At 39.5% G+C, this 16084-nt stretch overlaps 1 protein-coding gene across 1 annotated transcript in view; it reads left to right on the top strand.

The window, feature by feature from the left end:
- LOC108800797 (cell adhesion molecule 1-like) overlaps positions 1 to 16084 on the top strand; it is a 111915-nt gene that overhangs the window by 35126 nt on the left and 60705 nt on the right. The window contains exon 3 of the mRNA XM_018572805.1: positions 2261 to 2433. Within this exon, the coding sequence (XP_018428307.1) occupies positions 2261 to 2433 (173 nt within the window). The remainder of the gene's footprint in view (positions 1 to 2260; positions 2434 to 16084) is intronic.

The following is a 16084-nucleotide window of genomic DNA, read 5'->3' as shown; positions in this document are numbered from 1 at the left end:
GGAGCATACAAAATCTGGAGCAGCTGTTCACATCAACCATTCAGCTTCTCTCTTTCATAAAGATACACTTTAAATCTGAACTTTCTGCCAATTACTATATAGCTGGGTTGGGGGGGAGGGGGGTGGTCTATCTCTGTGTCAGTACATGGAGAAGTTTCAGTACACTGAATTTCCTGTTTCTTTTTAATCTTTTTTTTTTTTTTTTTAACCAATGATTTTGTAAACAGCCTAGTTCTTTGGATTTAGTACACACGGAGATAGTTCTGCATCAAAGAGCATATCAAATATCAAATTAGTTTGCAGTATATAGGCTATTAGTAGGCATGTACAGAGCTACAAATGAAAGATATGGAATCTTATTAGTAAGAATAATTTATTTTTCGTTTATCTATGCGAAAATAAGTGGATCAGCGTAATACCACCTCATCCATTAAACTCCACCTCAGATTGACCAGATGGCTTTTTTTTCCCCCAAGTATCTTTACCAAAATGGTACTGAAGATTGTTGCAAAGAATTATTCAACTAATTACATTATAACAATGTCTACAGATATTGAGTATTCCATCATATAAGCAGGATTCGCTAATTGCAAAAGAAAACCAGAATTAAAATGTACCATAAAATAGGAGAAATTAAAAGGCAATTAGAAAACCTATAATGGCATTCCAAGCAACATACAGCTAGAGTGAAATCCAGAAATCTGAAGCTCCTGTTGTACACTTGTTGTTATATCTTGTTATGAATACTGAAGTTATTTTACCTATGCTGCTGGCATAGAGCAAGGCTCTTCACACTTTTTTCATCAAATGCCAGTAACAGTTTGTTTTCCAGGCTTCTCTGTAGTGTGATAATTAGTAACATTTTAAAAGAAGCTCACTAATGATTTCACCCTTGGTGACTAGACCTGGAAAATGTGCACTAATACTGGTGCTGGAGGGCAGGAGTGAGAACAAGTGGCACAGAGCATGTTATTAATGTAGTTTACTGTTATATTTATCTACATGTAACTGTTCCAAAAAAAAGAGCCAATCCTAGAAAGAATATGAAATACAATGAATTATGTCCTTGTTTTTATGAGTTATTCATATAGCTTTATTGCATTATCTCAATTTATTATGTACACGTTAAAGAAGAACCGCTGGGAAATAAAATCGTAACCCTTGCAGTGCAGGGGGTAGTTCTCTTTTGGTCTAGGGAGCTAAAATAACAGTTATGAGTTATACTCATTCAAACCACAATCCCATCTGGTTAGACTGGTTACTTTAGCCTCGCTTCTCTTCTGCTCCAGCGGTCTAAGGTCCAGTGAGTCATCACCTCGTACTCAGTGTATAAGACATGAGGACGCCTAGGGACATTCCCTCTCTGGAGTGGAGAAGGAGACAAGCTAAAGGGACTGGATTAGGAGTCAGCCAGGATTGTGGTTCGGGTTAATTAGTGTTGGAAATGCAACAACATATGCTAATTTACACTGATTGCATTACTGACATTCTGATGTACTGTTATGTCTTTTGAGCACTAAATGGCGCTGTAGTGCAAGTCTAGTCTATGCTAGTTTTTCCTATATGCATGCTTCTTTCTATGATGCACAGGAATCTGCCTATATGTTTTCCTCTCTACTATGCTGTATTCCTGCTAAGCAAGTAAAACTTAATTCAACATTCCTCAAGATCTCAGTGCTTCATCTAAACACATAACCAACAATTAGAAGGTGCTGTACAATTGGACTATCATACACAGATATGATATATAGCAGAATCAATGCAAAAGTTGCAACACTTCAAAGTAGGTGATTTAATTACCTCTTTTAATATTTGATATTGTGTTCTTGCTCAGTTATTGGATTCTGCCCCAAGACACACACTTGCCTATGGCCTACATGTAAACATCTAGTGGGGTTCCTCTAGTGCCCTCCTCTCTTGTTTGCTTTCTGGCGGACTTATTTGTTTTACCCAGTGTTAGGTGAGACAGGAGATCACTGGTTCAACTCTGGATCTTCACTTGAGGCAACTAAGATTTTGGCTCTTAACACTACTACTATTTGTAATTACGGCAAACTTAATATACACAGTTTAAAATGTATATTATATGTAATATTTTCTTGTAGAGTATTTTAAATCCAATGTTATGCATATAACAAAGATGGATGTGTTGAATTTTACACTTCCAATATATTAACAATGCATTTTGATATTACACATCACTAATAATCAACCATTATCTTACAGAGGATTGCTCAAGTCTTTCGGTTTATGCTTTCAGGCCAGAAAAGGTTTCTTGGCAGCGAGTAGACGACGATCTTCCAGATAATGTCATCATCGAAGATGGCAAACTTTACATCAGCAGCCTAAACAAAACAGATAATGGCACATACCGGTGTGAGGCATCAAACATTGTGGGCAGCTCTTCAGCTGAATATACACTCTTTGTGTACGGTAAGTGTTGTGGACTTGTTACACTGTTGGTTTAGTAAGTGCTGGATACATTTCCTTTGCTCTTGTTAATTCTAAGCATCCTTTGAGTACCCCTGTCATTAAAGAAATGAATATAAAGTGGTTGCAGGACCAACATGCAGGCATCTAGCAGATCTTGTGCTTACTCCTAGATGCCTTCTAGAGGGCTTCAGGAACCTCAAATCCAAAGATAACCTAGCATGCAAATACTGAAACTTCTAGTAGTGTAGAAAGCTGGTTCACTGCCTCTCGCACCTTTTCATATGACTGGCAACACTGCCCATTATAGTGATGGGCCAATAGGATGGTGCAGGAGGGGAGGGGGTAGGCCAGCTTGTGACACTGCTATGAAATATCTGTTTATTTAATAAATAATACAAAATCACCTGCACTCCATACAGTATACAGACCTTGATGAAACCTTGAAGGTCACTATGTCGTCCAGAAGAAGGGACCCTGCCTGGCCCCGAAACGTTGGCTGTATGACGCATGTGACAATTTAATAAGTGCTTTACTTCTTGCACACATCATTGAGTGCTGGTGACTTCTATTATGGACTGTTTATTTAATAATGTCCAGATGCCAACATGTTGCACGTTTAGCCTATTTAGTGAGTGAATGTTTCATCTGTTATAGAATTGTACACGGCCTCTTGTAATACATTTGTTGGTAAAGTTGGGATCCTTTTGCAAATATTTATCCACTCCCTTTACTGTCCTGCAGTAGTAAAGCTCATATATGTGTTGAGCTGAGAGATGCTGGCAGGAAATCCTCCATGGCAGAGATGCACAAGGACCCTGCAAGGACCCTGCTGGCAACTGGTGCAAATGATACATCCCTTCTACTTAAATCATCTTATATAATGGATCACCCGACTAAGTGCAGAGGACATACTGTATGTATGTGCTTTGCATCACCTCTCAGCAGGTTCACATTGACGCTCTTCACTGGAGGATTTTCCTTATAGCACATGTGCATTTCACAGTTTTACTACTTTAATAATAGAGATAGTAACGTAGGGGAGGAAGGGACCTCTTAGAAGCTGTTACTGCAGTTCCTACATATTTGGTTCTTTAGACTCTAGACTATGTGCAATGACCCAAAACAATCAGATTCCATATTTTACTAATACAGTAAAATTGGCGCTAATTGGTTTCAATGGTTCCGGCATTTTGCACATTCCCATTGCACCTTGTGCTGTATTATTAGGTAAGCCAGCTTCCACTCCTCAGGCTGGAATCACATTACCTTTTTTGCTTATTATCAGACTAAAGGGAGCTGGGCATCCATCATACAATAGAATCAGGAATTAATTCTCACTTTCTCCGTATTCTGTATTAAAGTGTATTTGCACTGTTACAGCCAAATTGGGATAACACCCACTTTGCATTTGTTACATGTTCCCATTCACATAGCCTACCTGTAAAAAAAAAAAAAAAATGCAGCTTACCTTCTTTGAATGTTCTATTCTGGAAATGGCAGGGCTGAAAAATCCTACTTCATTTTCACTCTTCAAGGGGGGTTGAGGGGGGAGTTTTGTTTGCATAATTAACACTGCCTGTACTGTGCTGGCAGATTTTATTATCACTTGAAAACTAGATGAGTGGGATTGCCTGTCTTAACAAAGGTTTAAAGATCTCAAGGCATTATATGTAAATGTACTTAACCCTTTCACTGCCAATGCCTTTTTTTGTTTATTTTTTTGCACTCATTTTTAGGCCGGAAAATTACTTAAAACCCCCATAACATTATATATTTTCTGAAAGCAAAGACCCTGTAGAATAAAATGGTGGCAGTTGTAAATTTTTATGTTGCACAATATTGGTTCAGCTCTTCAAACCTAAAAAAAGAATTAAAAATGCATTTGTTAATTTTAGTGCCCAAAAACACAATATAATACCCATTTTTTGGGTAAAATATAAAATATGAGGTTACAACGAGTAAGTAGATACCCAACATATCCAGGTTAAAAATTGATTGCATACATAAAAAAAGACCCTACAGGTCATGCACAGCGATACCCACCATATGTAGCGCAATCATCATTTTCATACGTATGTAGGGGCACTATGGTTTTTTTTTTACTTTAATTGCTATCAGATGGGGGGCTTACAATCCCCCTATGTGATAACATATTAGCAGTGACTGGTACTCTTTAAGGTGATACTGAGGGTCCAAAAGACATCTAGTGTCACTTTTCCACAAATAAGCTATTGAACTGCAGATTGAACTCCAATAGCTTATTGCTTGGCTTCAGCAGTGATGCAATCAGCATCACTCCTAGTCCCGTTCGCCACTCTCCTCCCCAACTTCCTGCCAACACCCAACATGCTGGGCCCGGTCCTGCAGGAGGGGCAGCGGAGCCCCGGAAACAAGGCGGGGGGGTGGGACACTACTGGCCTCGGCAATCAATTTGGCAGCAGCTGAGTTGCCAGAATCGCTTCTATTGTAAAGCGGCTTTACAAATGTAAACAGAGTCCTGGCGGCTTTAGCCTGTTTAAAAGGGCCCACTGCCACCGACGTATGACATACGTCGGTGGCAGCGAGAGGGTTAAAGAGAAACGTTATCCCATATCTTCAAAATAACAACAAAGGCACCTTTAGAAATGTTTAGTAATGTCAATCTACAAACACATACTCCTAGATAATTGCCGGCTTTGTATTCTTTGCATATTTTATTTCTCTTTTCTTTCCCGAGTCTTCTGACAGTGGCCATTTTAACTAAATGCAGGTTACTAGATCTCCCTTTACTTCCTGGAACTATGGCACATGTGACTAGGACATGTGACCATGCACATCATCTCAGGGAAGGAAAATGCCTTTCCCGGAGATCTCATGAGATTACAGATGAGATTTCCCAGCAATGCTCTGCTGATGTAACCTTCCCAGGATGCCATGACTGGGCATGAGTACATCACGTGTGCCAAAGTGGACCAGAAAGTAGAAAAACAGCAATTGTAAGTAAAATAAAAATATGTTTCTTTAGCTAAGTAATGTAAGATGACTTCATATCCGCATGCAGATGGGATTTTTAGTCAAAGGGGATGAAGGTCCACTTTAAAAAAAAAAAAAATGTGTCCCTTAGTATGTCCCTCATGTGCACACTGGTGTCTATTCTAACCACTAGAAGCTCCCTGTATGTATAATCCTGCTCCAAACACAGCTAAAAAGGTAGTTTTTTTGTATCATTATTATTTTTGGGAATGCTGTGGGAATGGGAACACATAACAAACCTCAAACATATATAGAGGGTTTTCTCAAACTACGGTAGACTGCAAAAGTCCTAAAATACACCTTAGAGCATAGCCCAGTCTTTGCCTGGCAAGATTTTGCAGATCGTTAATGCCCTCACCATCTGACTGGTCTGAAGGGAAGGGGTGAGATTGTATCCACTCATATACAGTAGTGAATATAAACTGCTGATTTTACTAATATATTTGCTCAGTTCCGGGCTGCAAATGTTCCCAAAAAATCCTATATGGTCCATTTTAACCCTTACCTCGTTTCGTTATGTGTGTACACCCTCGTTAACAAAAGTAATTACGGCAAGGTAAATAGTATTGTCATAGACGTATTGCTGACTTTTTATAAATAGATGTGGTAGTCTTTTTTTCAGATCTAAACTATTTTTGTTCTGCTTATCGCACTGTGACCAAACAGTGGTGCTCTGATCTTAACTGTGCTGCTTCATGGCACTGCATGGACTTTCTTTTAATCTTCAGCCAATCCTCCCCCCACTTATTGAGATATAGTTTACATCCATTTAACTGGAAGGCCCATGCACTAAAAGATCAATAAAAGTCCACCTGCCACTAGAGAAATTCAAAAGCTACCATTGCTTACCTCCTGAAAAAAAAAAAACTGTTCTTTGGCTGTCGCACTGATTCTCTGCCTCTAGTGCTTTTTGAGTCACTAATCTTGAGAAAATATTCAAATTTGAAGTTCTGACTTCACTTGCTGCATACACATCCAGGCAACTAACATGTTAATAAGAGATGGACAGTGACAGCCTTCATATTTCCCTTTAGACAGATTTCCTTTCGGGCCCCTTCCAACTGTGTGCTGGGTTATGCCACACGGTATGTGTTAGGCTAAGGCAGCCCATTAATTTTAAATGGGCTGCCAACCCACCCCAGTACACTGAAAACTGGACCTGACCCTTTTTTGCCCCAGACAATGCATGTTGCGTTTTTGTGTTGAGGTGCCATTCGGGATGAATGTTGTGCATGCTGTGGTGCTGTGCACACCTTACTGTCATACAAAGGTGCAAAGAGGCACTTCATTTAAGAGAGATCAGCTTTAGGTTCACACTAGATGCAGTGACTGGCCTTCATCAGCAACTAAACAATGCCAGTCAGGGCTAGGATACATTGAAGACAATTGTTTTCTATGTGCCCCGTTCACACCACAATGCAGGTGTGATGTGCAGTTCGCTGTCACTAAATGCAGACATAGTCCACAAGTCACTGCAGCAAACTACACTGCTGTTTGTACAATTCAAATAAAGTTTAAAAAGAAAACAAATGAAAACTGTGACAGTTACAGCTATTTGCAATAAAGCGCACACTGCTGCAGCTGTCACAACACACAATGCTCCATTTTAGTGGAGGGGTTAGTGTGAACAGGCCCTTACATAAACAATCTTATCATTTTGTGTTAAAAAAAAAAAAACAGAAAAACCTGGGGTTCTTTGTATAGTACACGGGGCAGCCTAGTTGATCCTCCTATATCACTGAAAATAAAAGATGTTTTGTATTAATGATGGGAAGCTAAAGGCTAGTGATGTGCCCAAGCTTGGTGCTAGGTAACCCAGTTCAGCTTAGTTTACCAAAGCCTACTGAAAACTCTGACAGCCACCCTCCCCTCCTGTCCCAGTCAGTTGTGGGGAGATGCATTGCCTGCCCCACAGCTATATATCACAAAGAGGCAGGGAATGCACGCGCTGCAACTGCTGACACTGAGTGGGTCGGGAGGAGGGGGTGACCATCAGAGTTTTGAGTGGCCTTGGGCAAACTCAAGCAAACTTTGTGCACATCATGCCCAGCTTCATCTCTTTAAGAAGGCATATGACCTAGGCTGGAATAAAGAGGCCTAATATTGATGATTACATGATGTATCTAAATAGCGAGATGCTTTAGCTAGCACCAAAATATAATTATAAAGCATAGCAGCACTGTAATCCAGCATGTCCGTAATCTGTCACGTTCCATAAAAAATATAAGAGACTGCCCCAAAAAAATCTACATTTTCATATTTACATAGCATTACAGTTGTTTTCCTATATCTATATTTGTTTACTGGTTTATTTTCCATAGAGATCTGAACCTGTGTATAGCTGGGCAGCTAAAGTTTCCTTTCTAGTATTGCTTCCTTGTTTTCTCTAGTCCAGTCTCACTTTAGGGATGTTGTATAACAGCTGAAATGAGGGCTCGTTTTTACTAGATATGCTTCAAAATGCATATGTTATTTCTCACTGCATCAACATGTGCTGCAATAGGAAATTCCTTATCAATTAACATGAATGGGAGACTGTAACCCACATGCCCCAAATACTGCATTCCAGTACAAAATGCAGTGCATTAGTTAGAACAAGTCAAATTGAAAAACAGTGTATTGTCTAATCTCCTAGTATTTTCCCTTTCTTTTGAAAATATTGTTTTCTTATTAAGGTTCTGACCAAACTATTATGGTGGACAACTGGGGGTTTTCATCATCACTGCCAACGTGGTAGTGTAGGAGTACCATGAGGATGGGTTTCAGTAAAGCTAAGGCTGGAGCCACACAGACAAGTTGCATCTCTTGGTGGAGAGAGATTTAACCACTTCCTGGCAGTTGCCTGCATAGTCTAGAACCACACAGGAGATTTTGAGTAGCTCACTTCTGCTACTAAAATATCTAGAGATTATTTGTTAGGTGTAGCAAATGACCACTAAACAGGTTGTAGCTACACTAGTAGCATCTTGTAGTGGTCAAGCTCACACATGGAAGACTGATCGCTGCTGCAGGCTACGTGTAGCTTACTACACAGGAAGCCATTGCCTCTATTTGTTAAGTGATTATTTGCCACACTTAGTGAATAATTGCTAGTGATTTCAGTGGCAGGATTGAGCTGCTTCCCATGTAGCTCTAGCTCAGGTATGTCAAACTGGAGCTTTATGGGCCACGGCGGCCCTCTTACTCCTTCTCTGTGGCCCTCTTTGGCAAACTGTCACCCTATAGCAATTATAATAAACTGTTAAAGGAGAAATATAGGGTAACCTTTTTTCCCATCGTTCTTTTTAGGGTCACGGAAGGATATATAATATCATCCTCCCTTGACCCAAAGCTCAGTATATAGCGGGCTATTGCCCGCTATATGCTGAGAACACTGCAGCTGGGACGGATCTTGACAATGCTGTCGAGATCCACCCCGCTGGCTGATTGACAGCTGGCTCTGCCAATCTAGAAGCACAACCAGCTATGCCTGCCCCGTCCATTTCTCCAGTCAGCGCTTGAGGATCGAAGATGGGAGGGGGAAATCCCTGCGGAGAGTGATGACTGACAGTTGCCGCTCTCTGCAGGGAGATGATCGGGAAGTTAGCGAGTGGCATTATGTTGTCGCTCACTTACTGATCAATAGAGCTGACAATGGACAGTTTCAATGTCACAAGTCAGCTCTAACTATGGGGATGAGTGTAAATCACTCACTTCATAGTTCTCCTTTAAGAAAAAATGTTCAGTAGTTGAAAAACATATCTTTGTATATTTATTTACCCTGCCAAAGGATGTCTTGTAATCCAGGCTGCCAGACAGGTAAGTTCCCCCTTTTTTTCCCCCTTTACTGCATTTAAGCAATATGTCTGATCAACCTTTGGTCAGGATAAGAAAGGAGCTGCAGCACACTGATAAGGTTGTCATTCTACTTTCTCCCCCTATTGATATGTGTATTTAACATATGTATATTTATATATGCAGTGTGTGTGTGTGTATACAGTATATATAGATATATATCTATATATATAGATAGATATACAGTATATAGATATATTTCTGTTGCTCAAAATATAAAATAATGTATTCCTTAGAGGCAGACATTCTCCAGCACAGTGAGACAATATTTGTGTCTCCACTACACATTTTCAATGTTGTAGTAACAAGAACCAGGGTGATTTAATTTCTTAAATGAAATTGTTAGTACAGCACTAGCCTGAACATCATTATTGGACATGACAGATAATTTGTTAGTAATAATTTTCCCTTAGGTTTGAATACATTTATGTATCAATGGCTTGTATGAATATAGTTATATCCATATCCATCCATGCACAGTTCATAGCAAGACTCAGTGCCACATTAAGCTGTCACTTTGTCTTCTATTTGTCTTTGTCATCTTGACAGTGACACCATTCTGCAGCCATATTCCCTGAGCACTCATAAAAGTGCTGTCTGTAATTAAGGGTTTGATGTATTAATTACAGACAGGCCGGCTCTGGGAGAGATAAAGAGACTTCCAGATGTGCCTCTGATTGGAGGCTGACATCCTGCTAACTCCTCATATCACACGCAGAGTATGGCGCTGCACTCCCTACTCACCCTACCATCTTCACAAGTTCAAAGCAAGATTACTTTTCTGCATTCCTTTCATCAGGACCTGGGGAACAGTGATTCATTAACAGGTGGCAGCAGGAACATGAAAGTGCTCCCCAATTTAACACCTTATTGTTTATTTTATCACTTTGGAAAATGTCGAGAGAATGGCTGGATTATTCTGAACGCTGTCGGGTCTAGTGCAGACATCTGAGAAAATGCCACAGAGGGGACTGATTGAAATGTAAGCACACCATAACAGTAATGTGAATGGATGAAGGAGTTGATAAACTCATTATTTAGAAGCAAAAGATGTTTGTGCAAATGCTGCCATTTCTGTAATTGGCTAATCTGTTAACACTATGACAGACGAGCATAAATAGGTTTCCTTTTGTAGCTATAAAAATGCCACACTCTTCTTGGAAACACTGGGCTTGTCTTATGAGTCTGAAGGTAGAAGAGTTTCGTATACCCGATCAGCTTTTCTCTTTGCGGTACAATATAAGAGAATGGGAGGAACGTAGCAGCGACATAATCTTGCTGCACACTGATTACTGGGGGAATTATTTCTGAAGGAATTATCTTGCTGAGCACCCAGTGAATGGGTGGGGGAAGGAATTGTCTTGCTGTGCACTGATTACTGGGGACATCATCATGTTGCACACACACATTTCTGGAGGAATTATGTTGCTGCACACCCAACAAGCGGGCGGAATTATCTTACTGAACATTGATTATTGGGGGGCATAATCCTGGTTCGCTCTGATTATTAGGGGATACTTCCGCATTGGGGAAATATCAGTTTTGCACAGTTTGCTGTGAAATAACGCTGGTTACTGCAAAAATAATGAGTGTTCACTGGAAAAATAGTTCCACACAACCATCTCTGGGATAAAGTACTCATTTTACACCCTGACCACTGAGGGACACATAAATCGCACTTGTACTCACTCATTGTGCTGTTCACATGGTGAATGGTCCTCCTGCTCATTCAGCACTGAGAGAATAATCCTGCCGGATACTGCAGATATAATATTGCTGTACAATCCTGTTGCACACTTTGTACTGGAAAAATAATTCTACTGCACACTAAATACTGGGAAAATATTCCTGCTGCACACTAAAAAACTGGGGAAATAATCCTGCTGCACGCCGATAACTGGGGAAATAATCCTGCTGCACACCGATAACTGGGGAAATGATCCTGCTGCACACCGATAACTGGGGAAATAATCCTGCAGCAACACCGATAATTGGGAAATAATCCTGCTGCACACCGATAACTGTGGAAATAATCCTGCTGCACAATGATAACTGGGGAAATAATCCTGCTGCACACCGATAACTGGAGAAATAATCCTGCTGCACACCGATAACTGGGGAAGTAATCTTGCTGCTCACAAATTATTAGGGAAATATTCATTTTGCATACATGTTGCTTGGGGAACAATCCTGCTCAATAGTTACCGAAAGAAGTAACATTGCTGCACACTGGATACTGATGTAACAGACCCTTTGGACCATTGTAACAGGGAGGAAAATCCTTGTATACAATGTCAGTTGATGGGAGGTCTTGCTGGGAACAGGAGCAATTTTGTTTCAGTGTAGATTTTGTGCATGTCATACTCTTCCCAGGAAAGTGGGTATTAGGAAAGAAGGTTTCTTTGATACTGAAAACTAGAGGACAGGATATTGTGCTAAATTCTGTTCACATTTCAATCCTGGTTTACCTCATTATACTGATCAATTGTTCATATATTTGCTGCATTCAGTATACCAATTATTTTATTTTCAAGTGCTAGCTGTGTTCATCCCCGGTTGCAAAAACGGTAATAACATGCCTGCACTTAAATATTTCAGGTCTCATTTTTCCCCAATGCGCAATCACTTTCATGCAGTGCCACTTATGCATAACACACTAACAATGAAAATTCTGGGTATAATAAAACTTATTCCCCCCATGGCCACACTCATACTCATCAGTGGCATCTCTAATCGTACTTTATTAAATGTCTGCATGATAATGCCATTAGTTTACCTTGTCTTTATAATGGGCAGCTGCTTCTTATGCCCTCCCATAGTTACAGCCTCTTTGTGGCTGGCCTGTAGTCACCTGGGAAACCCACCCACTAGATTAGAAAGCCAAATAATATCCATTATATTTTGATTGATCAATATGCACTAGCCAGCAATCTGGTTGGAAGTCAAGCTACACAGTAGGCATCAGGCTAGAATTAGAGCTTTACACTAGTAGTGAGATTGTAAGTGCTGCTATTACATACTAGTCAAATATGAACATATTGGCAAAGATAGCCCCCTTATAGTAAAGGATTCCCTTCTCTGCTCTCCTAATCAACCTATATGATAATACAGACCTCAGATTACAGAATTACTCAATACTGATGCCGCAGTTTATGCTAGGGCCATACACTGCTTGATATTTCAGGCTGCTGTACTTTGATTGTGAAGTTTTTTTTACATTGATTTTATTGGAGATCCCATAGTGGCCATAGGAAGAAAGAACAGACAAGAGGCACCTGGCGTAGGCTGCATTAGTACCCCTGATATGATCTGTGTTTGATAGTTGGGTAATCAGTAGGGCACAAATGGTACATTTGGGTGGATAGTGCATAAAAGTGCACCTATTCCTAAAGACAATCATTTGACATTGTTTAAGCATCCTAAATACGGGGCCTGTTTGTGGCTGTCGGATACGTACCAGGTTAAAATTCCAGTTAATGTTATATTTTTGTACTTTATTTTTTAAACTATTTCCTCGACTTCTTGGGTTTAGGTGACATTCTTGGTGTAGATCGTACAAGATTTAAAGCACCAATTGATTCTATGGACTACTTGAAATATAAATCAGTTACTCATTTATTCTCTTTGAAGCAGAAATTCTAGCAGTGCTCAGGACATCTATGCAGCTTTATTTTTCCTTTTAAAACTTCTGAGCTGTGAAAGTGAATCAGAATGCTCCCAACATGGAAATCTTTCTGCAAAAAAAACAAGATCTATCTCTGCACTCAGTTGACCTTTGTGCCCCATGACACATTAAAGCAGAGTGTTCCATGGTAACAGATAAAGAGGCTGCACATATAAAACCTGAAGGAAAAGGAACATGTCTGAATTTTTCAAAGTAATTAATCAGATATCAGCTATTGTTTTTAGTGCACTGTAGAAAATAAAAGCCAGTATCTGACTGCTATAAGCAACGCCATCCACATTTCTGTATGACAACTTTTTATACTTATGATGCACTCATTAGTTAAATACTCTAGCATATTTTTGATGAATATGGAATTAAGTTATTGCTACACTTAAAATATTTTCAAACGTATGATATAGAAAAATATGAATGTTGTTCATATTTTTAAGACCGTATTTTAAATTCAGTTTAATGGAATTTCCCTCTAGTGTCTAACCCTGTTCAAGGTCATCTCAGTTAGACCATTTAACAAGCCTATTATTTTCCACAATGAAACAGATCAAACCCATTCTCTGGCAGGAAACAAAGTTAGCATCTATGGCTTCCCCCTATGTGTGTACAATTTACATTCACGGATTCATTTAAAATGTATAAAAAAAACTAATGAATTCCCTATGACCCTTTCATGCCTAGGGAGTCTTTGAATAATTTTTTTCCACCTTTAATATGTAACCTATAATGTGTGCAATTCAATTAAAAACAAACTGAAATACTTATTGTAACTAAAAAAAACTAAATATTTAAAGGGGGAAAACATGAAAATAAAAAACTTCCTATAACGTTCAACTAATTCTTTGTTGTAGCACCTTTGGTTTTATGACAGGAGTCTTTTGTGCTAGGAGTCATCATCAGCATGGCATATCTTGCCATGGGAGTCTTTGCCCACTATTCCTTGCAAAATCGCCCCAAATCTGTCAGATTATGAAGGCGTCTCCTGTGCACAGCCTTTTTACGGTCACCCCACAGATTTTCAATTAGGTTCAAGTCCAGGCTCTGGCCGGGCCATTCCAAAACTTTGATCTTCTGGTGAAGCCATTCTTTTGTTAATTTGGATGTATGTTTTGGTTCATTGTCTACTGAAAGGTGAAATTAATCTTCAGCTTTTTACTTTCAATAGTTATTTATTGAAGTCAAGTGAAGCATACATAACAAAATGCATATAACATAACCAAGTTAAAGGTGTGGAAAACGTCAACAAGTCAGAATTAACATTCCGGAAACAGTATGCTTTGCAATGGAGAATATCACAATATAATTTCCATTTGTATGGAGGTTAGGAGGAAGGGAAGGATGGCAAAACATGTGGAAAGAGAGGAGGGGAGGAAGGAGGGAAGGCGAGGTATCTTCAGCTTTTTAGCAGAGTCCTGAAGGTTTAGTGCCAAAATTGACTGATATATGGATCTTTTCATGAGTCCATCCACCTTGACTAAAGCCCCAGTTACAGCTGAAGAAAAACAGTTCCCAAGTGCCACAACCATGCTTCACTGTGGGTATGATGTTCTTTTGGTGATGTGCAGTGTTGTTGTTTTTGCTCCAAACATACATTCTGAAATTATGGCCAAAAAGTTCAGTCTTGGTCTCATCAGATCATAACACATTTCCCCACATGCTTTTGTCAGACTTGATGTAGGGTTTTGCAAAATGTAGCTTGGCTTGGATGTTTTTCTTTGTAAGAAAAGGCTTCTGTCTTGCCACCCTACCCCCCAGCCCAGACATATGAAGAATTCAGCAGATTGTTGTCACAGGTAGTACACAACCAGTGCTTGCCCGAAATTCCTGCAGCTCTTTAAATGTTGCTGTAGGCCTCTCGGCAGCCTCCCAGTGCAATTTTCCTATTGTTTTTTCATCAATTTTCAAGGAACGTCCACTTGGTAATGTCACTGTTGTCATATTTGTATTGTTGATGACCGTCTTCACTCTGATCCATGGTATATTTAATGCTTTTGGCAATTTGTAAGCTCTATGCGGACAATGGCTTTGGTGAAAGAGGCAACTGCCTAAATGTCCGAAAAAAATCCCGTTAGAGCAGCTGAACTTCATATGAGCTTAATCAGAGTCACTTTAATTGATAGAAGGTTTTACTGACTGCTATTTAACATCAGTTTAAATGTGATTGGTTAATTCTGAATACAACCCACATCCCTAATTATAAGAGGGTGTGTACACTTGTGCAGCCACATTATTTTATTTATGTTTTATGTATAAAAAACAAGTTTGTTGGTACCTTTTATAGCTCTTTGAAACCATGCTTAATCTCTCATGAAAAGTGACCAGCATGTCAAAGGTAAAGGCTGTAAGACCATCTTCAAGCAGCTTTATGTTTCTGTGACTACAGTTCTATTATTAAGAAGTTAAGGGTTTATGGGAGTGTAGCCAACCTCGCTGGATGTGGCCACAAGAGGAACATTGACTCCAGATTGAACAGAAGGATATTGTGGATGGTAGACATAAAGCCAAGGAAAACTTCCAAAGAGATACAAGCTGGATCCCAAATTTAAGGTACAGCAGTGTCTGATCGCACCAAAAAAAATTAAGCTTTCAAAGTAAAGAACACTGTACCTACTGTAAATCATGGTGTAGGTCCAGGGCTGCATCTCTGCATCTGGCACAGGGTGCCTTTGAATATGTGTAATGCACAATGAAATCTCCATGCTATCAAGGAATTCTAAAGCAAAATGTACTGTCCAGTGTCAGAAAGTTCTGTCTCAGCCGTAGATCATGGGTCCTCCATCTAAAAGCATCCAAGAATGGCTAAGTACAAAAGTTTGGACTATTATGAAGTGGCTTTTTATGAACCCTGATCTGAATCCTATTGAACATCTATGGAAAAAGCTGAAACTTTCAGTCTAGAGGCGGAACTCTTCCAGCCTGAGACAGCTGGAGCAGTTAGCTTCTAGCTGTTGGCAGGTGTAGAAGTCTCATTGAGAGATACAGAAATCACTGATTTATAATTTTATGGGTCTCATCATTTTTTTCAATAGCATTTTGATTTGTTTTATGATTTTAAAATATTATGTTGATTAAAAGTAATGTCTGATTTGTATTAAATATGTAGTAGACAATAAATGGCAATTTCTT

The sequence above is a fragment of the Nanorana parkeri genome, unplaced genomic scaffold, assembly GCF_000935625.1.
Source record: "Nanorana parkeri isolate BGI_ZX_2015 unplaced genomic scaffold, ASM93562v1 scaffold2138, whole genome shotgun sequence".
In the NCBI taxonomy this organism is placed as follows: Eukaryota; Metazoa; Chordata; class Amphibia; order Anura; family Dicroglossidae; genus Nanorana; species Nanorana parkeri.
This window is presented reverse-complemented; position numbering and strand designations above follow the sequence as displayed.